The sequence below is a fragment of the Cavia porcellus genome, unplaced genomic scaffold (genome assembly GCF_034190915.1).
Source record: "Cavia porcellus strain 051 isolate PalLab524CR breed Dunkin Hartley unplaced genomic scaffold, mCavPor4.1 scaffold_27, whole genome shotgun sequence".
Lineage (NCBI taxonomy): Eukaryota > Metazoa > Chordata > Mammalia > Rodentia > Caviidae > Cavia > Cavia porcellus.
Window position 1 is genome coordinate 12,319,791 of NW_026947510.1, and position 26,847 is coordinate 12,346,637.

Below are 26,847 nucleotides of genomic sequence, written 5' to 3' on the forward strand. Positions count from 1 at the left end.
CAATTGTATGAATAAAGAAATTCTCCAAACCATGAGAGAGAATAAAATAAGTATGTCACCTCCTCTCTGAGCATCTCTGTACATCTACAATGAGCATCTTGTAAATTTAATTATGGAGTTGCTCTAGGAGGCTTCAAAATTAAAGAACTATAGATATCCCAAAAACAAAAGTGAAAAACTTTCTCTTTTTTAAAATTTGAATCTAATCAAGATAGTATGGTTATAAGGCTGAATTCAGGGCATTTCCAGGCTAAGGGGACTCTATAAAGTGAAATATAAATATATGTGTTTGTGCATTTATTTATGTATATTTGCTATTTCACTTCAAAAAGCACTTAATGCTGAACAATATTACTGAAGTAAGTCATTAAGAAAAGTTACAGCGACTGGAACCAGCCAGCGAGAGCCTGAAGAAAAAGGAAAATATCCTCAAACTTCTGACTAGAAGAGCTACATCTGTGTGAGGGAAGATGAGAAACTTTTCAAGGTCAGATACAGGAATTTCTTCTAGGAAAGAAACACGATGATGAAACCTACGCCCGGCGTTAGAAGAAAGTGTGAGGCAGTGTGAAAGGCTTTGCCCGAGTCTGAATACTCAGCTTCACAGGAAGGCTGCACAAGCATGCGGAGATGCACCTGTCTAGGGAATGAAACCCTGCAGTGACAGCTGACTCTCCTGGCCCTTCACTGGTCCTATATTTAAAGCCTTTCTACGGCAAACTTTTTAAAGAGTTCTGGATACTTTCTTTCTCAGGTCTTCAGAGGATAAATGTGGTCCAAAGATATTTTCTACTGCAAGAATTCGCTCTCCTCCAGCCCCACCAAGCAAAGGGATAAAGGAGGAACTAAAAGAATCTAATACTTGGGGCTATAATGAAAGGGAAAACAGGTCTCACTCGACAGGACCGAAAGAATCAACTGGGTGAAGAAAAGACAGCAACTATGGTAAGAGATGTAGAGCTAAAATCCAACACCATAAATTACTATCATTTCCAATTCACAAATACGGCATCATAATGTGATAACCATGAACTGTAAGGTCCAGGATTTGTGGGTGGTGGCAGAGTTAACTTCTTAAGAGTATGGAAATCAGGGGCCATGGGGCAAGAACGATAAAAGGGTCCTCAGCACAAATGAGGACTACACACCAACAAAGGGAAGAGGGAAACCGAGATGGAGGCTGCCTGGGACCATGTGGAGGTGCTGTCTCCCTCCTGACACACCTCAGGAGTATCTGAAGATGAACTATAACATCTCCACAACTAGCAAATGCTGACAAAATTCCCACGCAAGGTTTTGTCCAGATATCATCATTTCCTCAGGTTTTGATGTTATTACTGGAAAAAAGGCCTGACCACTGAACACAACTAGTTGATACACATATTTAACATATTTCTGCCCTTTGGAAGTAATGACTCAGTTGTTTCCATAGAATTTGGATATTGGCTACTGACAAAACCTTCTACCTGTATGTCCGGTTTCCACAACAGAAGAGAAGAAATCTCACTGGGACAAAGAAAACCCAGTGCGAGTAATATCTTGATGTGACTCAGCTGTATCTTAGGTTAGGAACAAAGTAAGTAGGAAAATAATTCAAGTATTCACTAAGAAAGAAAAAGAAATAAGTTCGTAGCAAAAAAGGAATTGTAGATGAGTCTGACTCCATCCTAAAGCACTGGAATTTACTAGATATATAATTGTATTTGACAGGATTAATTCCAGTGGATATATTACAAACCCAGAAATAATACCTTCTGAGTGTCATTACTTTGAGGATTAAATGAGAAGACATAAAGCTCTGAGTATATTACCCAGCATAGAATAAGAACTTAATAAATATTGGTTCTACTTTATTGCGAAGGGAAAAAGGAAAAGCAACCAGCCTTTCAATGTTTTTTAACATTCAGTTATTCACCATAGTTTTACAGCAGTAAAATCTGAAAATGTCAGTTCTATAGTCACAGAATCATGATAAGAGCTTTAAGAGCTTATCTGGTTTGGTAATTGTATTTACCAAATGAGAAAAACTAAAGCCAACATCAAAGCCCTGGACAAGACTCCGGCCAGTGGGCACCAGGCCTAGAATGTAGGTTCCAAAATCTGTGCAGAGCTGTGCTCCTGCTGCTAGGCCCATTACACATTCTCAGCCACCTTCCAGTCCTTTTCAAATGGCAAAACATCCCATAAACACTAAACAACTAATAACAAGACCAGAGACCTACCTCACTTTGCATCTTTTGAGCTTCCTTGGAAGCTTGATATGACGGAGTCTCAACAAATTCAAGCATTGACTTTCCCTTATTCTTCTCATATTCTTCTTTATATTTAACCTTGGTAGAAAAAAGTAAGAAAAGAATATAAAAATGAGGATGGGGGTAGCTCAGTGGTAGAGGGTGTGCTTAGCATGTGCGACAGCCTGGGTTCAATGTCCACACCAAAAGAGAAAATGAAAAGAAAGAAAACTATATTTAAAAAAATCAAAAGCCCTATACAGATCAAAGTAAAATAAGTGTCCAAAATTAGTCGTACTGCTTTCTAAAACCAAGTTATTCAAGCTATTTAGGATCATCACTAAATTCCCTAAGAATAATGCCATGTAAAGGAGGTAAATGGGTAATATATAAAAAATTTTGAGGAATAAAAATAACTTAGAACTACTAAATAACATAATTGCATAAGAGACTAAAGTCTCATCAAATAATATAGTGCATATACATTTATATGATATGTAAGCACACAGCAGGTATTTGACAAGATATACATGGAGGGAGGGTTGGAAAGGGAGACTGAGGAATCCTATTAAGAAACTACAGGTTTGATCTTCTATCTTTTTTTCAAAAGAACTGCTACGTTTTTCTACAAGGCACTGAATAAAACAAACTTTTAGGCGATTTCTTTTCTTTCTCCTATTCATTACTTAATGATATCATATTGTGAATTAGTATTACAATTATCACCAGTCCTCATCTTATCTTAGTTTATAAAATGAGTGAAATTTTCTATATAAAAATAAGAAATGTTAGCCATACAATACAAAATAGCGGTTGACTTTTTTGTCAATATACCGTTTAAAATTAAATTAAGTAATTGTGATCAGAATTTACTTTATACAGAAATACATTTTCATTAAAATTCTTAGGTATAACAACTTTGTGAAACTATTTTTCAAGTTTTATAATAATAAGGATATTGATAATTTAAACAGAGAAAATTTTCAATATGTAGAACTTTATGATAACAGGAAATATAAATAACTTATAAATATCCATTAGTAGACATTTTTATTGCAGAAAAGTATGACAGAATGACCATCAAAAGTGTTGAAGCTAACAGCGTACTATTTTAAAGTTTGGTGAAAGAAAAAATGAAATGAAAATAACCAAAAAGATTAAAATGTATATTTTAAACATTAAAGAGGAGCTAGTTTGCATATTTTTAAAATAAATGAAGGTAGGCATATAATGTTTCACAGAATACATTTTAGAGAATCATGCAAATTTTTGTCTTAAATGCTTAGATGCTAGATATGGCACCTTCAGCAAGCTAAACTCAGAATTAAAACATGGCTATCAGCTTTAAAGTGTCATAAGAAGATATTTTTAAAAGCCTTTTCTAAGGTACGTAAGATTTCATAGTTGCAAAACACATTAATTTAGAGTATACTAGCAAGATTGTTTTCCTTTTTCAATCACATTTGTGAGCTGAGAAATTATAATAATAAACATTGCACCTGGAAAATTGGGGGGCTCAGAATAACAAGTCATGTAAATACTGAGCTTCGACCACAGTTTAACTCCTGCATTAGAAGTTCTTGATTATGTGGAGTAACTGCTACTTTATGGAATGCCTTTGTATGGACACACAGGTCAGGCTTTTCTGATCCTATAAATAGGAAACGGTGCCTGAGATTTCCCGAGGCAACATTTATGTTGCCTGGCGGTGTTCTTTTCACGACTGTACCTCATCAGTTGAGGTGCACAGTGGTGGCGAGCAGTAGTGGGTGTCACAATGGTGACGGGCATTTACCTGGCTCTGAAGTGTGGAAACGCCTCTATGGTGCAGGTGTTCCGAGGCATCGGCATCAAAATGGTACGTGCCTTTGTTTTCCTCAAACAGCTTTTTATATTCTCGCTAAAACACAGAACATGGAAACAACTTTAGGGTAGAAGAGACTGATTAGAGCCATTAATGCTTATGAAAGCAAACAAAAATGCAAGCCACCACAGGGGACAGTGCCAGTACCAAGTCTCCATCGGTGATCAGCGGGCACACAGGGGATTCCTCACACTGAGATAAACAGGCAGCACAACACTGGGCAGCTGGCAGGGCGGCCAGCACAGGGAGCACTCCGGGGACAGTTAGCTGTGAACACAGCATTAGGCACATTTACAGCACCGAGCAGCGGCAATGCAGGAGCTGGTGACAGAAGGTGGCTTGGCAATGAGAGGCCAAAGGGCAGAAAGAAGGAAAGAAAGAAAACAAAAAGAAGGAAGCCTGGAGATAAGGAAGGAAAAAAGCTATCTATGGTGGCTCAGCCTCGAGGACTGACAGTCACAAGGAAAACAAGACAGTGAAAAATGAGTCCGCTGAAGGTCCTAATTCCAAAGGGTAAGAAGTATCTGGAAAAGAAACCGAGGAATCTGGGAGCAGTTGTTTTGATTTTTAAAATGAAGAATTTGGGGGTTTTGGGGGGTCTAAATTAGGCTACCATTTAGACCCAAGTAAAAAGGTTACTTAAGAAGCGGCCGGATGGACAGGGCATCCAGTCTGTCAGCGGCAGTACTTGAGACGCAACAGGCAGCACTAAGGCCAAACTGCTTGGGACTGCTGTCCCTGGAGGGTGGACACTTGGTTATTTTGCCCTGTTTGGAAAACGCTTTAGAAACAAATAGCAGCTGTCAGGCACACAAGGCTACAGAGACGGAAGAAGGTAATGCGGATTTCTCGTTGGCAGTGGGTTTGGTTAGGGCACCAGGGACGGACAGACAGGACACCCAGGTCACCTGCAGCTTGACAGCTGCTGCTCCTTGGGGGACAAAGCAATGGGCCACCAAGGCAACTAGGAAGCCAAGACTCCGGTCCCCAAACCCTAGCCAAAATAAAATGAGGGAGAAAAGCACCAAAGGAATACCGTTCACAGAGCACCTCTTGACCAAAGACAACAACTTCTAAATATTGGCTTTTCTACTAACTTAAGAAAGAAAAAGAAAGCTAGGTGCAGTGCCACATACCTGTAACCCCAGCAGGCAGGAGGCTGAGGCAGGAGGAGTGCCATGAGCTTGAGCCCGCCTGGCTACTGAGTGAGTTCAAGGTCAACCTGTACTATGTAGTGTGACCCTGTCTCAAAACAATAAATAAACAAAGAAATTTTTTAAAAAAAAACCTTGAAAAACAATGATGTACCTAATATACTTTATAATTGGATAGGTTATTTTATAATATATTTATATAATAATCATGACTTGAAAGTAGTAAGTTAAAACATGCTATTGTTTAAAATTGGAATTAAACATAGCTAGGGTATTATATTTGGACTCACGGAGAGAACTAAGAAAGGGTGGCTAAATATTGTTCCCAACACAATAAGCTATTTCAGCTATGAAGAAATTAAGAAAATCCTGTTTTAGAAAACAAAAACAAAACCTACTTGAGCTAAAATCTGTGAAAGAAATTTCCAGTACATGATTCTGTACTTCTGTATATATAATAGTCTCTGTTGCCTCCTAGTGGAAGCCACACAGAGTAACACAATATATATTGTTTAAATTTATGTACAGTTTTAAGAAAACTGAAAACTTTTGAGAACTCCATTTTTCAGGGGAAAATATTTCCTTAAAATGTAATGAGTACCGCTGTCCAAATGTATAAGGCACTAATTTTACCTACACATGGTAAAATAAAAAATATTCCAATGTACACCAAAGACCTCTATCTAGAAGTTAAAAAAACCCAGCTATTTATAACAAACTGACAAATAATCTTAGCCAAAGTATTTACTGACAAATCTCTCATTCAATCTTCTACTAAAATTAAGTTGTCCTTATAAATCAAGAAAATTTCAATCTCTTTACATTAAAATTTAAAAGATGACTAGCTTCTAATGCAGGATAAATTTGAGCCAATGTATTATGGTACAATTTTAACAAGCAGGTGCTATGGAGTAATGTATTTTTTTCACTCAAACTTTCTGACATGTAAAATAATCATCCAGCCACAATTTTTCAGTGGGAAGAACAAATATCTATGATCTAAGCAAAAACACTCCCTGAATAAAGATTTTTATCGGCACAAATGATGTAAAAGAGGTGAAACAAGCCACTCACAGTGGCACGTGCCCGTAACCTCGGCCCTCTCAGAGGCTGAAGTGGGAGGATCACAAGTTGAAGCCCAGCCTGGAAAACTCAGCAACTTAGAGAAAACTGTCTCAAACGGAAGAAAGACGGGCGGAGAGCCACCCCATCTTCAGCAGAGGGGCCAAACGTATTCACTGGAAGAAAGACAGCCTCTTTAATAAGTGGTGCTGGAAAAACTGGCTGTCCACACACCGAAGACTAAAACTACACCCATGCCTATCGTCAGGTACTAAACTCAAGTCAAAATGGATCAAAGATCTATATATTAAAACACAGACACTAAATCTTGTGGAAGACAAAGTAGGTAGAAATCTTGAAGACATAGGAGTAGGCAGAGTTCAAGAACAAAAATCAAACTGCACAGGAAATACTTCCCAGAATCAACACCTGGGATCTCATCTTATTAAAAAGTTTTTGCATGTCAAAAGAAATCTCCAACAGATCAAAAAGAAAACCCCAAAATTGGGAAAATATCTTAGCCAACTGTCCCTCAGACAAAGGACTTCTATCTAGAACATATAAAGAATTTTTTTAAAAATCAGGCCCCCAAACTTCAAAAAGCCAGTCCAAAAATGGGCAACTGAGATAAATGTAACCTTCTCAGGTGAAGAAATACAAATGTCAAATAAATATGAAAAAATGCTCAGCATCATTGGCCATTTAAGAAATGCAAATTAAAAGGACACTGAGATTCCATCTCACTCAGAAAGAACTGCCAAGATCAAGAAATCAACCAATAACAAATGCTGGAGCAGCTATGGGGAAAAGGAATCCTTCTCCACTGTTGGTGGGAGTGTAGGCTGGTGCAACCACCCGCATGTCAGTATAGAGATTCCTCAAAAAGCTAGGATTAGAGGTTCCATTTGACCCAGCTATCCCATTTCTGTGCATTTTCCCAGAAAAAATGAACACATCATACCACAGTAATATATGTGCACCCATGTTCATAGCAGCACAATTTGTAATAGCCAGATCTTGGAAACAACCTACATGCCCATCAACTGAAGAACGGATATAAAAGCTGTGGTATTTTTATATAATGGAGTACTACTCAGCTATAAAATGATCACATTGAGATTTTTATAGGTAAATGGATGTAACTTGAGATCATACTCATAAGTGAAATAAATCAAACTCACATGTGTAAATACCATATTGTCTTCCTAGTGTGAGAAACTGAAAGAGCAAATATGACCAAAAATCTACAATAGATATTGCATAAAGTTAAGAAGCTACTCAAAGGGGAAAAGCAAGTGGGATAGAGGAAAGGAGGAAAGGAGGAAAGGAGGAAGGGGAAAAGAAAAAGACATGGATTTGTATTTATATATATAAGAGAGCCAACATGATTATACTACTAGTTATAACAGTTCTTGGAAAAGAACAGTTAATATTTATATGATTAGATCAATTTTACATGTCTATATTTGGTAATCTAAGTAACCTTTTTGACGATAACAATATCAATATTACAACCATTGTTAAATTCCTATCATCCTGTTTTGAAAAACCTATAATGTCATTGTTTGGGGTTTGTTGTTGTTGTTTGTTTGTCTCTTTTGCTTTTTGTTTTTCTTTTCTGTGTTTTTTTTTCTCTCTTAATTAAAAAGAAAAGATGGGCTGAGAATAGGTCAGTAAAAAAGCTCTGGGTTCAACCCCAGTACCCCCCCAAAAAGTTGCACATATGATTTTGATGCTTTTTATTCATTGAAGAGATGCTGAAAACAGTTTATGCTAAACTGTAATTTTTTCATTATTATTACAAAATAGAAGTCAACATTCTTGAAAAGAAACAGCCTGTTAGGGTACTAGACTATGGACATGAAATGTATCCCAAAGGTTCGTGTGTGGCAAGCTTGGTTCCCAAAGCAGCAAAGCTTAAGGATGAGACTCTGGGAGGTGACTGGACTCTGACCTTCCTGATAAATTAATGCACTATGGGCATTAATGATATGATGGGCTGGGGAAGGGAATGGAAACACGGGACCCAGAACCTGCTGGAAGGGGTGTGTCCTAGGGATAGGGCCTTGCAGACCACATCTTCCTCTGGCCCTTTCCTCCTCCCCCTCCATCTCTCTCTTTTCTCTCTCTTCTCCTTTTCCTTCTCCTCGTCCTTCCTCTTCTCTATCTCTGTGTCTCTGTCTGTCTGTCTGTCTGTCTGTCTGTCTCTCTCTCTCTCTCTCTCTCTCTCTCTCTCTCTCTCTCTGTTTCACTGTCTCCTTCCTACTGTCACAGAGGTGGGCAACTTCTGCCACCAACCCCTTCCACCATGATGCTCTCTCTTCCATCCCCAGAAACGGCACTAGGTGACCTGGTGCAAAATCCTCAGCCAAAACAACTCTCTCCTTCTTTTAAGTTCTTTGTTTCAGGTATTTTTGTTACGTGGGCATACATTGTACCAGATATCGGCATGGCATCTTTATTGGCTCACGTACACTTCAATCTCCACGTTCCTAGGTAATTTAACCTGAATCTGGATGAGGAACCAGCAACAGCAGATGTCACTGCAATGACCAAAAGTGACTGTGAAGAAAGCAGAGGTTTCAGAGAAAGGGAACAGATGGAATCATACGTGTGCCTCAGTCATGGGGAAAGCCACGGAACTGGAACAGGGACACTCAAGGGGTCATGGGATGTGGACAGAAAAGTAGGCATGGCATGGGCAGGGCAGGACAGTACGACTTCAGTGTTAGGAACCAAGTGCGAATTCTGAGCCTCTCAAAACACCTCCATCTCTCATTTTGTGCTCCACACCGGAAAGAATGACATTGTTTTTCACACAATATCAGCAATTTGTGTGGGGGCTGAATTAAAATTCTGGGAGTTTGAATGACTTATATGCATTACACACTTTAAGAAGGATGACAAAAGGACAAAAGAAAAGGGAAAAGTCACAGATAGATAATTATGTTACTAATCTCTGTTAGTTCATCAAAAAGTATGGTTTGTGCTTTCGTTGTTTCATCGGTTTTTCATGCTTATATCTTGTCATCTGAACAATTACCTTGAAGATAACAACGTGCAATATGTTAACCACTGCTAATCTCCTATTATTTTGTTTTGAAATTCATAGTTTTTTAAAAAAAATGTTTCCAGTTTAAAGAAGAAGTAGAAGGAGGAGAAGGGGTGGTGAAGGATGACAGGAGTGGTGAAGTGGAAGAAATAAGACACCGAGATAACGAGCAGAAGTTCCAACATATCAAAGCCAGCCTCAGACACAGGGCTTGCAACGCAGAACTGAAGCCGCTTCTCATCGCTCTGTTTGGGAGCTAAGTTTGGAGTACAGAGGGGAAAGGGGCGCTTTGGTGGGGTTTACCCAAGCATTCACTACTTTTCAATGAGTTAGTCACGGAGGGTGCAGCCAAGGACAACTAAGGAACAGATGAGCTCATGAACACAGCAGGCAGCCCGGCGTCTCAGGGCTACACGACACAGACAGTTGCTATCAACAACCCACTTACTCCACTGAGCATTTTGCTGGCTTTCAGGGCATGGTCTAAAAACAACCAATTTGGGAGATCTGAAACCGGATCGTGCATATTTTCAATGTCTTTCTTGTAACTCACCTATGAAAATAACATGGGACAAAATACCATCTAAGAGAAGAAAATATGCTTTCGCATTACTGCCATTATTACTTTTAACACGATATAAAAATAGTATTACCATTTAGGGGTCAATTGACAAATGGATTGATAAGCAACCACTAGATGGTGCTGATTCACTACTGAATGACTAAAAGTTTCCTTTCTAAGGACTTGAAATATTTTAATTCCTTTTATTGTTTTCATATTCAGAAAAGAGGATATCAACAGAATCAGGTAATTATACAGGAACTTGCTTTCAAGAAATAAAGAGATGCCAAGTGTGATGGTGCATGCCTGTAAACCTAGCATTCTGGGAGGCTGAGGCAGGAGGATCATAACTTTGAGCCCAGCCTGAAAAATTTAGTGACTTAATGAGATCCTGCCTCAAAATTTTCATTTTTTTAAAAAAAGAGCTGGCGATGTAGCTTAGTGCAAAATCTCTAAGTTCAATTCCCCAGTACCACAAAAGATAAAAAAGAAAAAAGAGGGAGAAGAACCACTTTATTCTTCAGACATGACTGTATTATTTCAATTTTGTTTTCTGGTGATTTAGCCCTTTGGTATCTTTCCTCCTATTGCCATACAGACCTGCTTTGATGGGAGTTTTGTTTTTGCCAACTGCTCTGGAAATATCACACTAATAATAAAGTTACAAAATATTAATAATATTGCTATTATTGCATGTTAAACACTACTATAAGCCAGAGACATTTCACAAATGTGAAGTATTTAATCCCCACAACAACAACCCAGTAGGTAGGTACTTTAAGCACCTCTATGTTACCAAATAGAAACTGAGACACAGAGAGATGAAGGTATAATACTGAGCAATGGAACAGGATTTAAATTGAGGCAATCTGACCCTAAACCTTGAGTTTTCAGCACTAGACTCAAGGTTCCTTTATGTAAATTTCATTTCTAGTTCCTTTGCATTTGTATATTCACAAACAAAAAAAATCAAATAAAAATCATTCTGATATTCTCATGAGTCCTAAGACACAAAAACTCATTTCAATTGCTGGAAATAAGTAAAAGTTGGTTACTGGGCACAAACGATACCTTTCAAGCATTAATGAAAGCAAAATAAACTAATTCCCAATGAGATGATGGGAACTGAAAGGTCTAAATGATCTAACAGGGCAACAGTTGGATAATATTTAATTTTCATACTTGAGAAGGTTCTCTGAACAATTTCAACTACAGCAAAGCAATCAATTTTTTCAATGTTTCTGTTTTATATTCTGCTTACTTCTAGTAAGAATTTAGGACATTATTTCTTATCAAATGAATCCTGATTATTTTCTAAAACATGAAATAAAAATAAATCTTACAACGAAGTATTTAACAGTCTTTACATAGGAGATACAAAAGAAATTATATGTCATTAATGGTATAATTTCTAAAAATTTCTTTATGATAAACTACCATGTACCAGGTAGTACTTTATAATGAACCCAATGTCATGGGCCTAATTGTGAGTTAATTATTGTCTTAACTACTAATTTGTGATAACACTGCTTTTCTGCAAAACTCTATAATCTATTTCTACTGTTATTCAGGCATAATAATTTTATTTGCATTACTATTCGTACTTATTACCTAATTAGTAATCAGTAGTCATTAATAGTAAATTATAATAATATATTTTTTCTAAAAAAAGCTTCAGGAGAATATGCTTTAGTGTTTTCAACTACAAATTAGTTGGAAATTACATGATCTTGATTAAGTATCGGTAATTACAACACAGTTCTGAGGAAACAAGAATCAAAAGATAGTGAAAGTAATTTTCTGTGAATTACAACTTACATTACTTGCCAGTGTGGCCGCAAGCTGGTGTTGCCTAAAAGAAGCACTTTCAAGGGGATTGTAATGATGTTTCTTATCCTTCATTTCATTTTCAAATTTTTCTTTATATTTAACCTATCACCCAAAAAATAGGTTATATTAAATAACACATTTCAAAATGAAAAGGAACACATTTGAGTTTTAAAGAGATCAAATGGAAAGCTACCTTAAAATTGAATGGCAACACAATTTAAGTTCCCAGTTTCCATGACCCTTCATAAAGCTTAATTAGGCACAATTTTGTTTTAAATGAGCCACCTGAAGATTGACCATAAATGCAGTTAGTCATGCACTCAAATGCTACTCATGAGCACTATCAAAATATCAAAAATTTTAAAAGCCAGCTTCTATTTCTGCACTTCTGCAATCTAGATCAAACAGAACTCTGGAGCACAAATCTCTTACAGTCTATTGTGTATGCACAATGGATTCTTGGTCCTAGAATTTGAATATGAATTTACTTAAGGAAATTATTCCAAATAAAGCATTAAGTGTGTACTGTGGTTTTTCTCATCATTTCCTATAGTTCATTTGTTAGAAAATTCACTTTTAGGAAATACATTTCTGAAATATCCTAGGTCTACTATGTATTTGTTTTTTTCTTTTTGGGGGCAGGGGGCTTTTTAAATGTATTTATTTTATTAGTACATCTTTGCAGCACATAATCATCACATTCATCACGATGGATTTGTACATGTACATAGCACATCTCAATTCTTTTTGGGGAGCCCTCCACTTACCTCCCCATTTACAAAAGATCTACTTCATTTTTAAATTTCTCCATTTTAACTCCATAATTTATTCAGCAGGAAAATCATCACTCATATTTGCTCTAAATTATTTTTATTTTTTAAGTAGACATATAATAACAAAAAGGACTACTCACTTACCTTATAGAACTGAACCTGTCTCCACTGGTAAAGAAATATGTGAATATGTGCTATAATTAATTGGAATATAGACACAAGGCTTTTACCAATAAAATAAGTAAGTAAATGAACTTAACTTACATCTCCTACCACTTTGATTTGTGGTTAAAAAAGATATAGATTTCAAAAATGAAAAGTAAGCTGTTTTATTCTTTTATACTATTTTTACAATACAATTCTTATAATATTTTTGCTTTCTTGCATCATTCTTGTAATGCATGTGCATTACAAGACCTTGTCTTGCAGAAATCTTTAGTGAACAGCAATTTGGGAGTGGCTCATGTCATCTTTTTCAATCAAGCCTCTTTGGGAGACCCATGTCTAATCCCGACGAGAGAGACTCAGTTAAAATCGGGGTGGGAACAGGGCATTTGGAAAATATTTCAAGGCAGCTTGCAGAAAATATTTTCTGTGCAGTTGTACTTGACAATAACAGAAGCCTCTCTAAAAAAATGATTTTATAACCTGAAATCAGGAATAAGAGCACAGATTGCTAAGGCAGGCTTCCTCCCCTTCTCTTCTCGTGGCTGTCACAGAAACAAAGGTTCTTCAGCCCAGTCCTCTCTGCAATGCACAGTCCACCACTTAAGGGCTGGTTTTGTCTCACCTAGATTTTGATGTCTAGGGGGCGTTTGTTCAGCAAAGGTAGTGACTCTTCCACTGGCTTCCACTGACACAATGCTTCCTGACCACCAGATTCAGCAGCACCTTTCTGAGTCAAACTCTCCTGCCAGCCAGTAACCACTGACTGCTCTCAGCTGGGAACTGCTTACACCTCACCATCTGCTCCAGCTATGAAATGCTGACCTGCACTGAGTTTCCTCTGCGTTTGTCATTTCTCCAGCCTCATGTATCATGAGTTTCTTGGTACGTATGAGCTAAAAGGTACGAACAGATTCTGTGAGCAGCGTTCAAGGAGCTGTTGCACTGTTTTTGTGCAACCAGGAGTTCACAGGATGAATACACTAGGAGCACAGGCTATCTCTAGGGTAGCATTATTTGGAAATAAAAATGGTAGCTTATCAGTTATTAAACCTGGCATTTGCTCTTCCAAGAAAATGTATGTCTGAAAAACAATAATCAATCTGTCACTCATCTGATATGTTGAGTGCAATAATAAACAAAGCATGGAAAATTTTATTTCATTCTAATCTCTAACAGTCTGAGTGATTTGATTCAAAAGATACAGTTTTTTCTTATTAATTAACTGCAAAGTAAAATAACTGCATTATTTTTAACATATATTGACCAGACACAAACACATTAACTGTTTCTCGCTTTTCTCTTTCCATAAAGTTTGTGCATTCATGAACTAATAAATGATCAAAGGGTTTAAGCATGTCACATTTCTCCCTTTCTCACTAGTTCACTCACTACTGGCACAAACACACTGAACCTCTGTCCTATTTTTAACCAATAGCTACACAGCTGAGTCCTATCTCCTTACCCACACTCATCACCCAGAGATTCCAACAACGCTTTGCTTTGACTGTAACTGGTTCCCTGAGGCATAGCCCTTTCACTTTTATGATTCATTGAAAAAAGATAAGTGTTGGTTTTAAAGCAAAATACTACTTATACCTAGATTAATTATTTTAGAAACTAATGGCGTTACTTTTACTACATATCACTGGCTTTATTTACATCATGAATGCTGTACCTAGTGGCCTGATATCTATCTATACATATACATATACATATACATATACATATACATATACATATACACATACACATGTGATGGATATATAGGATCAAACTCCTAAAAGTTTTCTAAAGAATTTTAATCTTTGCGAGACTTTCAGAGGCTGTGATTGCTAAGCTTCAATGATTTCATTTAAACTGGTCTTCATAACTGCATCTGGACAGAGCCAGGGTTACCTTGGCATAAGCATGATTTCAAAACGCATTACAGCTCACACTGTGAGAGGTACCTAGCTTCTCCATGATCTCACTTATAAGGCGATGCACCAAGAGCCAGCAAAAATGAAAAAATCTAGACCCTGAACAAGACCTTTTCACTGTTGCCACAGAAGCAAAGGTCAGGAAATTGAAATTTACTAAGTGCATCTTAATTACCCCCTGAAAATGAAAACTAAAAAAAAAAAAAAAAAAAAAAATCTTTATGTATCTATCTGTATAAATCCTCACCATTTTTGAATGAAATTAAACTACAAATGAGTAAAAAGACACCACAGATTTCTACTGAAGTCCATGATACAAATCAATCATATTTTTAAGCCTGAACTTTAAAGAAAATACTATCTCTGCTCTCATTTTCTTTACAAAAATAACACCTTAACTGGCTATGCATCAAATGTCAATAACCCAGAAAGAATTTGCTTAATCGGGCTCTGTATATTTGACAGCCTAATCTGTGCCATTTTAAAATGCAGATCAAAGATAGAGAAGCCCTCTCAGCAGCCTGCAAGTGGTAAGTGATATATATATATATATATATATATATATATATATATATATATATGGAGGTTGGCAGAGTATGGGCTGGGAAGAGAGAATAGGAGATTCCCCAAACCAATGAACACGTTTTACAATTTAAGGGCAATATGTATTGCTAAATTTTTACAGCAATCCACGGTGTAATTTTTAAATTTACAACCCATTCTTATCGATAGAACAAATGCAATGTTTGCTATCACCAATATTAATTATTATAAAATACAGTGATGCCTCAGTTCGTGAACTTAATTCATCCTGTGATTCTGGAAAAGACAGCCACATTCACATTCCTGAGAGAAAGATGGCCATGATCATGTTTGTCACCCAATGCAGAATTCACAAACAAAAACAAAATTTTCATGAACCGAGGTACCACCATATTGTAAATAAGCTTTTTTGCTGTTATAAAACTAAACAAAGAACTCATTCATTCATTCATTCATTCATGTAAATTTCAAGTAAAGAATTCATATGATATATAAATATGTTAAAAAATTAATCATCCTGAGTGTTGTTTTAAATTGATGGCTTTAACAATTAGTACTTCAGGGGCTGGAGATTTAGCTCAGCGGCATAAGCGCCTGCCTTGTAAGCAGGCAGTCGTGAGTTCGATCCCCGGTACCGATAAAAAGGAAAAAGACAAAATAAAATTGAAAAAAAAAAAAAAAAAAAAACAATTAGTACTTCAGGGTATACACAAGCCAATCTTGTTTTCTTAGCACTTGAAACTTTAGGCTTATTTTTTACTGATTATTTTTAACGACTTGACCGTAATTTTATGTGCCTTCCAAGTTTAAAAAGAGAAAGTTTACAACAAGGAGAGCTAAGCTATTGTAAGAGCTAACAGAAGAAGGTTTTGGTATGTGTTTCCATGAGCTTTTATGAGCAAAATCCCACCGAGCTCAATTTACAGGTAAAATGCAAGCCAACTTGCCCACTGGTTGAGTCGTCTTTCATCAAGTGCATCTTATCACCTGGTACCATGCCCACCGCCTTGTCAGGGGCTGGCCCCTCAGAATTCCTTTGGTGCTACTTTGCACGTTTCTTCCTGCTTCCTGGCTCCCCAGCCCCTGCCCTACTTCCTGGATAAGTGAATTCCTCATTCATTTCCCCTTCTATGTATTCATGTGCCTTTGTCATTCATTTGGGTAACCAAAGAACACATGGTCTTCAGAGATGTCAGTGAAAATAAGAAACTGTACCTTTTGCTTTTATTTCAAGGTAAGAGCCCTGAGAATGGAAATCAAACATACTGAGGTCATTCCAGTACTTCTGTTTATCCATCTACCCAGATTCCCTTTTTCTGGTGAGTTTCTATGCCATAAGGTAAATAAGCGTTTCATGAAAAAATAAAGATTACAGATAGAATGCAACTCAAAAATTATAATCTGCCTAAGTATCTGATCACTCAGTTGCTACAATTGGAAATTAAAAGAAAATCTACCTAAAAACTCGAACAGAGATCAAGTAGTAGGATGTTTGCAGAGAAACTTTGAAAAGTGAAAGTAAAAGCTCAAATGTCCAATTTTTCTTCCAAGGGCTTTCAAACAGGATGGGTAAAGAATGAAGGTAAGACCACAGGCTCAGCCTGCGTGCTGTTCTTGTTCCCTGCTGTGTGTAAATTCACCTGGAAAATAAAAAACACTGAGGCCTCAGAATGCAATGATTTCTATGAAGCCACACAATCTATGGGCCAGGTACCACTTTTGAGTACTCACAGCAGCAATACCGAGAAGCAAATACTATTGATGTCAACCCCATTTACAGATGAGGAGGCTGAAGACAGAAATTAATCAATTTGTCCAGGTCACTCTGTGAGCAAGTAACAGCACCTAACCCAAGTGACCGCACTCCAGAGCCCATTTCCTTAACCTCTAAAGCAAAGCAGCCTGCTTGGCCACAGTCTGCTCTGTAACAGATGGGAAGCCTTCGCTTTCAGAAAAGCGTGGCGTGGTGAGAAGTCAGGGAGCTAGGATAGACTGCTGAGGCTTCCCATCTCTTCTACAATCACTACCTAGAACGCAAAGAGCCTGGAATCACCGTGCAGCCTGGCTCATCCCATGTGCCCCAACCTCGTCCATCAGTATCCTCCTGAGTCACAATTTTGTTTTATAGGCCAAAGTGCCTTTTAAACTCTAACGCTCTTAGTAAGAGACAGTGACATTCAGGAATCTCTCATTTCTGCCTCTCCTGTATATCCCTTCTCTCTGCTTCATTTTCATACCCACAGGCAGAGGGACTTTTTGAGCCAATCACTTCACTTGTGATTGTTCACAGCAAGGCCAGCAGGCCTTGGTGACTCCTGTCTCTTGCAAGGCCAGACTTTCTGCAGAGCTCCTACACTAACTTCTCTGCAGCAGAAACACTTGCACAACTTTGCCTTACTCATCATTTTCAGTGAGGTAACTACTTATTTTTTACCTACAAGTAGAGGCTGAGAGACTACAGTGAAAGTATAAGTTGTTCTTGGAATTTAACTTCTAAATGTCCACCATAATTAACACTTGGAAATCAATGTCTCCTTTTCCATTTATTTCATAGTGCTTATTATTCTAGAAAGAGTGGATCTGGGGAATTATTCTGTAATAGAGACAGAGTTTCACTTTTATAGGATGAAAAGAGCCTTTCAGACAGATGATGGTGATGGGACTACAGCATTATAAATGTGCTTAATACTGCTAAACTTTAAATGGTTAACATGGTAAATTTTATTACTATCATACCATGGCAAAAAATAAAGTTAACATATCTATGAGGTATAATCACAGATTACAGAGAATGCTTAAAGATTAAACATGTAAAAGATACATTGCTGTCAATCTTCTTGAAAATTCACCCCCTCACTTTGAGCACATTTATCTCATTGTGCTTGTCGCTTTTTCCAGGGATTTAACTGATTACCTCACACTTGCCAGGCAGGTGCTTACACCACTGAGCTAAATTCAGGGGCCCCTCTTCCCACTTTCTGAATCAGTTCTGGAAGTGTTCTTTCATGAGGGTCTTTATGAGATGTGGTCAAAAATACAGTGAATACTGCTGGTTCCTAGTCTTTAAAGTGATGACCACAGTCAAAATCAATACAGCACTGACCCATTTTTTACAAAAACTCCACTCCAATCCATTTACGTTCACAATCCATATCCTCTGCCTAGAACCACTACTGCCAGATTCTCCTTTAATGGGGGTTTTACCTTGAGCAGAGTTTGCTCTCTCTCTTTAAAACAGTCTAGCTCAGAGCTACTCCTACACAAAACCTTTCCTAATACTGTGCCCTTTTCTCCCACGCTAACAAGAGACAGAATGCTGATGGGTACGAGTGACATTTCTCTCTCATTTCACTGGCATTTCCTTTCCTGCTGATTAATGTGAGCATCTTTTTTGACATATTAGTGGCCATTTATGCTTGTTCTTTTGTGAAATGTCTATTTCATCTCATTTTCCACTTTTTTCTGGGCTGTCTTTTCTGTTTATACTTTGAAGAATTTATGAGCTATATGTGTGTCTGTGTGTGTAGTTTTACCATATGTTTACAAATACTTTTCCAAATATTTGAAGACCACTATTTTTTATATTTTAAAAAAATGTCTCAAGTTCGATCCCCAATACCAAAAAAATAAATCCCAAACCTTCCTTTCTCTGTACATTACCTTATTATTTAATTTATTCAAATATGTCATTTTATTCTAATTTTTGAGAAGCCTGTTTAGATTCTAATTAGAATTACATGGAGTTTTAAAATTTGATTTAAGAAGAATTAGCATTCTTACAATATTGAACATCAAGACTCTCAAGCTAAGAGCACAGTATATCCCTTCCTTTACTCAAGACTTGTTATTCTTCAAGTCAGATTTTGTATCTTTTAGCATTCATATTTTGCAATGTAATTCACTTAAGACCTTTGCAATATGACAAATGAATCATCTCAAAACTGAAAACACTATAAATGTGTAAAACACATTACTTGTTGACTCTACAATGTTACCTTTTCCACTGAAACAGGTTTTAACTTTTGTATGATCACTGTGTGTGTCTAAGTATTCTTTTACATTTTCTCATTCTCCAGTCTTATGTAAGCCCAACTATGTTTCCTTTCAGTGGTATACACAGAGAGTTTCCAACATTTTAAAATTATTTGGTTGTTTGCATTCATATTTTTAATTCACCTGGAATTCACCTGGAATTTGCATATGGTTCAAGACCTGGACCCCAATTTTTATTTTATCATGATGGATAACCAGTTATGTCAGCACCATTTATGAACTCATATAACTTTCTTCCATTGAGTCAATACTTTTCCCCTATATTAAATTTTTAAAATATTGGAATGGATTCTATCCCACTGGTTATTTTACCTCTCACTACACCAATCCCACATGGATTTCATTTCAATGGTTTTTGATTCTCTTTTGGCAACTCATAATTTAAGTTCTCCATCACTGATCTTCATTTGCTTACTTTTAAAGGCTTTTCTTCAGTGATTCCTTTCCATACAAACTATAAGATCACTTAATCTAACTTTTAAAAAAACCTACTGAATAGTAAGTGAAACTGCACAACATTCATATGATAACTATAGAAACTGATTTTTTTTTATCTATTGAGACCCTTAACCTATACACATTTTGGGTCCTTACACTCTTTTCAGATCTTATTTTATGCTTTTTAATAAATTTCCAAAGTCTTCATTTTTATCATCTCTGTTTTATTTTCTTATCAAAGTCCTAAGTGAAAACTGACAAACTACTTTTATTACTAAGTTTAAAATTATATGTATCTACTTTGCATACATATAAATAGGGATATAATTATTTGGTATGACTGTTATAGACTTCTGGAAATTCCCTTAATATGACATCATGACCAAACTCACTGAAACACGTCCAGGAATGAGCCTGGAGAAAGGAAAACTTTGTTCTATGCTGAAAATTAGACTGATTTTTCCTTTACTGAAATTTGTAATTATTGCAATCCTATCTGCAATGGCTTCAGAAACATTATCTCTGTTTATTCTTGCAAGTAAAGATATTATCTAAAATGAAATATTTTTCTGTGTTCCTAGAAACAGAATCTCTGAATATAGTCCTTGTGGAATTATCACTCTAGAGTCTTACTTGACTAGAAAGTTTAGAAGCTTCCACGGCATGTTCAAAATCTGGTCTTCCAATTACAGCAGGCTCTTTATTCATTATTCCTTGCCCTTTCTTGTATTCTGCCTACAATGAATAAAAAGAAAGTATTAAATAATCCTACTTTCCAATGAAGAACTACAGTAATATTAGTCAAAATAAAACACTCTTATCCCATTAGAAACATTCCTTATAACAAATCAAATAATGACTGTTAAAACAGAAACTTGTTTGATATTGTAGCTATTTAAATAAACTTGACTTTTCATAGTAAAATAATAGCTAAAGTTGAGCCTTAAGTATCGAGTCATTTTCATCTCCATATTTACTTATAGATACTGAAAAAAACAGATACTAGGGGAAATTTCCCAATAATTGAACCGTGTATGCTTCATATAGATACCACTTATAGTTCGATTTGTTCTCAAGAACTGATCTGATCATTTTGATTAACATGCAGTTGAGTTTAGTCATTATTAATTTTTAAAGTACATATATATATTCTATATTATTCCAATATTTAGTTTAAGTAAAATCATTTTACCAGGATTTTGGGTATGTTTAAGTAAAATGGCACTAATAAGAAAGAAAGTTAGGAGAGATTAAAAACAGCCATGGCATGCAGGAAATGTACAAAGGTGAGTGTTGGTGGAGTAGAATCTGCGCAATTAATAGCAACAAGATGGGAACAAGCCCAAGCAAAGTTCTTTGGATCGAATGAAGTGAGAAATTACATGGCCCAGAAGACTCACCAATTTGGCCTCCAGGCCAAGACATCTGAATATGATTTTATATCTAAGTAGTAATTAATTTTTCTAAAAGTATGCCACTAGCCATAGTCACATGAAGCTTGGGTCATTTCTGCATGTACCCACAGAATTCACATAATCAAATGGATACTTTAGGGAAAATCAAAGATGTCATGCATTCAGATAGACGAATTTTACTAACAACCCGACCACCAAAGCTGTGTGTCTTGTCTCTTACAAAAATGAAGGACATCATTTCTGTACCAGATTAAGAAAGACAAATTACATTGCTTATGATCTTGGAGATCTGCGTTGCCTTCTTGATATCCGGCCTGTCGAGCTCTGCAGTGTACATGTGGGTGTCCTACGCATCTTTCCTATAAGAAATCTGATCAAAGAGACAGTTTAGATTGAAGAAAAATGAATAATTTCATGTAGCTGCTAACCTTCATATCTGTAACATTATTTCTCTTTGTCATATAAGCTTAGAGAGCCCTACTGACCTTAAGTTGCTTTATTACATTTTGACATACAACATTTGTTTTGATATATTAACTTTTTACTATATCTATAGCTCACTAACATTAATATCTTTGAAATGAATTTATACTACCTAAGAAATGCAAGAATGAAGCACAAAACTACAAAATACAAGAATGAAGAATAAAGGATGTTGTATACACCTCTCTATTAGCATGTGTTTGTTTCTAATTGGATATGCTTCTATTCATGTGTAGGAAATCCTAATCAAGCACTTCGATTTCCCCTGCCCACATTTGCAACGCCAGTGGATGCAGATTAAGCCCAGCTCACAAAAACTGCAGGTCACTTCTTTTAGGGAGGGGAAGCAGTGGAAGCTCTGCAACTTTCTCAGCTACGCCCTTTCATCCCTTTCCCAACTGGACACTTCACAAAAAGTTTATGCCTAGAAGACCAAATCATGGATATCAGTAGTTTTACTCTCAAATGCATATGACTTCCATGACTTGGCCCTTCTAAAATAAAAGCAGTTACATTAAGGAATGTCCCTTCTCTGAATGCATGTTAGATACAACCAAGCCAAAGGATAGAGAGTAGTGCTTTAAAGAGAAAAACATACACATTTTGCCAAATGGAAAGTCTTTTAGCTAACGTTGTTTGTTTACATTAGCTTGAGTGACAAGTGGGAGGAAAGACCAGAATTAAATTGATAGAATGTCTGATGGACGACAGCTGACCCATCTGTTCACTTCTCTAGTTCTTGAAATCTGTCCTGAGCTAAACCAGTGATTGCTAAATATAATTCTATCCAGCAATATCATCAGAGGCTGGCTGACTTCCCTGTAATAATATATTCTGTTAAAGTTATAATGCAAGATAAATGGACAGGAATGACCATTTTAAAAACCTATCTTCATTTTTTCAGACATAGGTAGAACATAGAAATATGAACCACTGGACATCTGTACAAAGTATGCAATTACATTTTGCACAAACAATCTTTCCAATGTCACCTATAAACTTTCTGTAATAGCACCTTTTGCACTGCTTATTAAAAATTTAGATTCCTAAGCTCCATCCATACTACTCTGGAACAGAATTTCAGTATATGAGGCCAGGAATCTGATTTTTCTCCAATACTGGAGATTGTATTCGGAGGCAATTTACCATTAAGTTACTTTCCTGCTTCTTTTTCAAAGTGATTTATTTTGAGACACCAGCTTATTGTGTTGCCCAAGCTGGCCTTGAACTCATGATCTTCTTGCCTCAGACCCTGAGCAACTAGGATTATAGACATGTGCCCCACATCAAGCTAAGAATCTGATTTTAATCCTCTATTTGATCACTACAAACCAGTGTTCTAGGTAATATTTATTTATTTCCTTTTAGCCTGGAAGAGCTTTTTAAAAAAGTTGTCACTTTCTTACTTCTTTCAAAATAGTTATCAGCTGTTAAGAAATGGTAAAACATTAATACTCCAACAGGTTTCCTGTGTATTATTTTGTGTCAACGAAACATTAATATACACTTTGGTTTACTCTTTTATAAACTTGCATCTGCCTTCTCACCAACAATCTTTAAGCCACGCTTATAATCATGAAACTGCCTGATAGTTGAACACAGTTTAAATGCAATTAGTACAATTTCAGCACGAAACATCTATTTTCATCAGTATTTACATTTTCACAGGCTTTGCCTTAACAAGTAGTTTAGATGAGTTTGTGCACACAGGTAGAAAAGAAACATAAAAATAATCTGGAAAGTGAAGTATTTTGTTGGTGAATTTTAAGTCTTTAGGGATTTAAAAATAGGCTTATTTCATTGACCTCAAAAAGCAACACACTCATCTACAAGTGAGGGCAACTTGGTCTCAGTGGACACTGAGTTAAACACAAACCATGTAAACAAAAACCACCTCTCAGGTGAAAACAAACTGAAATTATTATCCTTCTCCAAGACTGTGTCTAACTTACTGCATTCATTTGAAAACCACTGGGTGGGGAGGATGTCTCTTTTTATTTAGAAAAGAATGAGAGAAAAAAGGGAAATCTTTACTTTTTGAAAAGAACTGCAACCTTTCAGAAATCTCCGCTTTACACGGGTTATCTAATTATATGCTGTTCAGCCTAATGACTGCGTGAAGGGAGGTGAACGGCACAAAGGCTGCAGGAGCAGGACTTTGAATAGGGCCCCATCATCCATGTAAATTGCAAATTAGAGGCCAGCATATGCAACTCAAAACAAATATTAAGATTGACACGAGCTGCGTATTCAAACAAGAGGACGCCACAGAGCTGCACAGGAGAAAAGCACAGGAGCCAATCGCCAGTGAGCTCTTCTGCAATGCCACTGTGCGGGATGAGGAAGAACAGGCCAGAGGGCGAGTCCTGACTTCACACTCCACAAGGGCGTCTCCACATACAGGGGCAGCAACGTGGCATCCTCAGTAGAGTGCTTGCCTCCGTGCACTAACTTCCTATACCCTTATTAGGTTTAAGGGAACTCATCCGACCTTCCTCAAAAGTCTGCAACCTGTGTTTGTCCATGGCATTGGGAGCACAGGAAGAATCAGAATGTTATGTTGCAGAACAGAGCACAGGGGGAGGGGGAGGGAAAAGGAGGAGGAGAGAAGGAAGGGAGGGAGAGAAAGAGAGACAGAGACAGAGAGAGTTTTCCCAACCAATCCAAGACCCAGTCCTAACCATACTGGAACAGTGAACTGGTCTCTATATTCTTCAGTCTTCTTATGACAATATGGGATCTACAGAATGCTGATGCAACTAAGGAGGGAGAAAAGAAGAGCTTCAACACAGAATGGGCGCCAACTTGACGGCCAGGAGTTGGTAATGCATCATCTTCTGTGATGCTTTATTCCCTGCTCTGTCCTCAGGCACAGGTGAGAATGGAGGAGGAGAGGGAAAGAAGAAGGGAGGAAAAGGAGGAAATCAGAAAGAGGAAGGGAGCAGGAAAAGAAACTACAGTAATAATAGTTTTAAATAGTCTCCATTTAGAACTACCATGTGCCACATTAAATATAATTCACTCTGAATGACATTCTTTTTCAATGACTATAGTAGCTATGACCAAATTCCTATACTACTCTTCTACTTCAAATTTTTTCTTATTTTAACCATTTAGTCTTGGTTGTGAACATCAGAAGGAGTTTAGCAAATTCCACAGCAGAAACAAATGTAAAGTACATAGGTATCGCATTACTTCTATAAAATGATTAAGGAAGAAAATGGTATATTGGGATTGTTTTAGTCTCTTCTTGGGAGAAGACAACACATTCCTTTTCTCTAAATCTGCATCTTTCAATAAAAACAGTAGTTATCAGCCAGGCCTGGTAGTGCACACCCATAATCCTAGCACTCCAGGAGGCTGAGACAGGAGGATCTCAAGACCAAGCCCAGTTTGGGCAATTGAGCAACTTAGCAAGATCTTGTCTCAAAATTAAAAAGGGCTACGGCTATAATTCAGTGTGAGGACTTTGAGTTCAACCCCCAGGACCATGGAAAAAAGTAGTTATTATACATTTATCTTGTACCCAGTGTAACGATGATAAGCTTTATCTTTTTAACAGTAGGTGAAGGCATACAGTCTTACCTGCAAATAGTGATTCTTACTGGAATACCTAAAATTACCTACAGTTGTTATTGAAATATTTGATGTCTGGTTTTTGCCCTTTTTCCCCCACTGGATTTCTTTGCCTTTCCCATTTTCCCTAACTCATTCCTTTGTGAAACACGTGCATTAATTTTTTCCTAGTACTGCTCCTCTTTCTTCTAAGATCAGTTACTAGAAGAAAATTTAAGTTTGGAAGCAACAGCTTGAGTCCTTTTAGACAAAGTCTGCCTAAAAGTAACATCGTACAGAAGCAATCAGAGCCAAGATACAAGACAGAAGAGGACTGCTTGTTGCTACATGAGGTCTCCAGATCCAGGGATGCCTGAAGGGAACTGGAATTTTCTAAGTACAGTTGGCCCTTCATATCCATGGGTTCTGCATCTAGAATTCAACCAAATGTAGTGAAAATATGTGTACTGAACATGTATAAATACTTTGTCATTATGCCCTAAATAATACAGCATACCAGCTATTTACACAGCACTTAGATATAAACAGTCTAGAGATGATTTTTAAATATATGGGAGAATATGCAGAGATTACATGCAAACGCTGTACCTTTTTAAATAAAAGTCTTAGGCATCTACAGATTTTTGGTATCCACAGAGGTCCTGGTACCAAGCTCCCATAGACACTAAAGGGGAACTGTATACAAACAATCAACTTTTCTTTTTAACTTGAGCTCACTTGGGATGGATTCCTGACCCTAACTCTACAAAGCTCCATATTTCATGTTTTCCTGTGGTGTCGAATTTGTTACTACTTCTAATAAAGAATTATAGTCCATCAAAGTCTATCTTTAAATTCCTTCTTTATCTCATCATATTCACCTCTGCCTTTGGCTTCTATTTTTTATTGTTCTCTTAAACTGGTCATGTTCTCTTCTTATATTCTTTCTACCTCCATTTCATAAGAGCTGTGATTTTGCACATTTTCTTCATTCACACAGCCTGTTCAATGTGCCAGGCACCACATCCTTAAAGTGCATGAATTCAAGAACTCCTCACCCTACCTCATTGTCCTGGGTGGTCTGTGTACAACCACCAGGTTCCATAATACTCTCTGGCATGCCCTTCCTTAGATCATTATGAATTAAACTTGGCCGTTAAAAGGAACTCCTATGAGATTTTAAAAGTAGATACAAATGCCTTTACTTTCTAAGTGCTCTGTCAGAGGACTCATGCTGATCGGCTAGTAAGCTTTTTATATGTACATCATGGTGATTTGAGACTCTGTGGTAGAGGAGTTAATAAAATAGAGAGAAGCAAGGCCTCCACCAGATGGGAAGTAAAAGACGATCACTTGGAGGCAAGAAGACTGGAGGGTGAGGAGTGGCAGCCTCCAAGAAAGCTACCAAGACCGCCAGTCAACCATGCACAGCATGACAGGTGGAGCCTGGAGGAAACCAAGATGCCAGCCCACAACCGATCCCTTTGTTACTCTGGTGAATTTTGAAATGATTCTTGGTGAGAAGAAAAAACTAGATAGGATATATCACATATTATATTTGGGGAACAGAAGCAAACAGTGTAACAGCTTGAAGCCCAAGTTCAACCATTCTCAAAAAAAAGGGGTCACTAAGGATTGGGAATCGCATCCCCTTTATTTGGAAGTGCTGAGGATGCAACCCAGAACCTCGTGCTAAATAAATGTTCTACCATAGAGCAATAATTTAATTATCTTAATTATACTTA

The 26,847-nt window shown here is 37.0% G+C and overlaps 1 protein-coding gene across 1 annotated transcript in view; it reads right to left on the reverse strand.

Moving 5' to 3' along the window:
- Window positions 1–26,847, reverse strand: part of LOC100720307 (nebulette-like) — an 89,149-nt gene that overhangs the window by 50,552 nt on the left and 11,750 nt on the right. Inside the window, 6 exon segments of the mRNA XM_063237586.1 lie at window positions 2,223–2,330; window positions 4,027–4,131; window positions 9,812–9,916; window positions 11,744–11,857; window positions 20,283–20,384; window positions 21,333–21,434. Of these exon segments, the coding sequence (XP_063093656.1) occupies window positions 2,223–2,330; window positions 4,027–4,131; window positions 9,812–9,916; window positions 11,744–11,857; window positions 20,283–20,384; window positions 21,333–21,434 (636 nt within the window).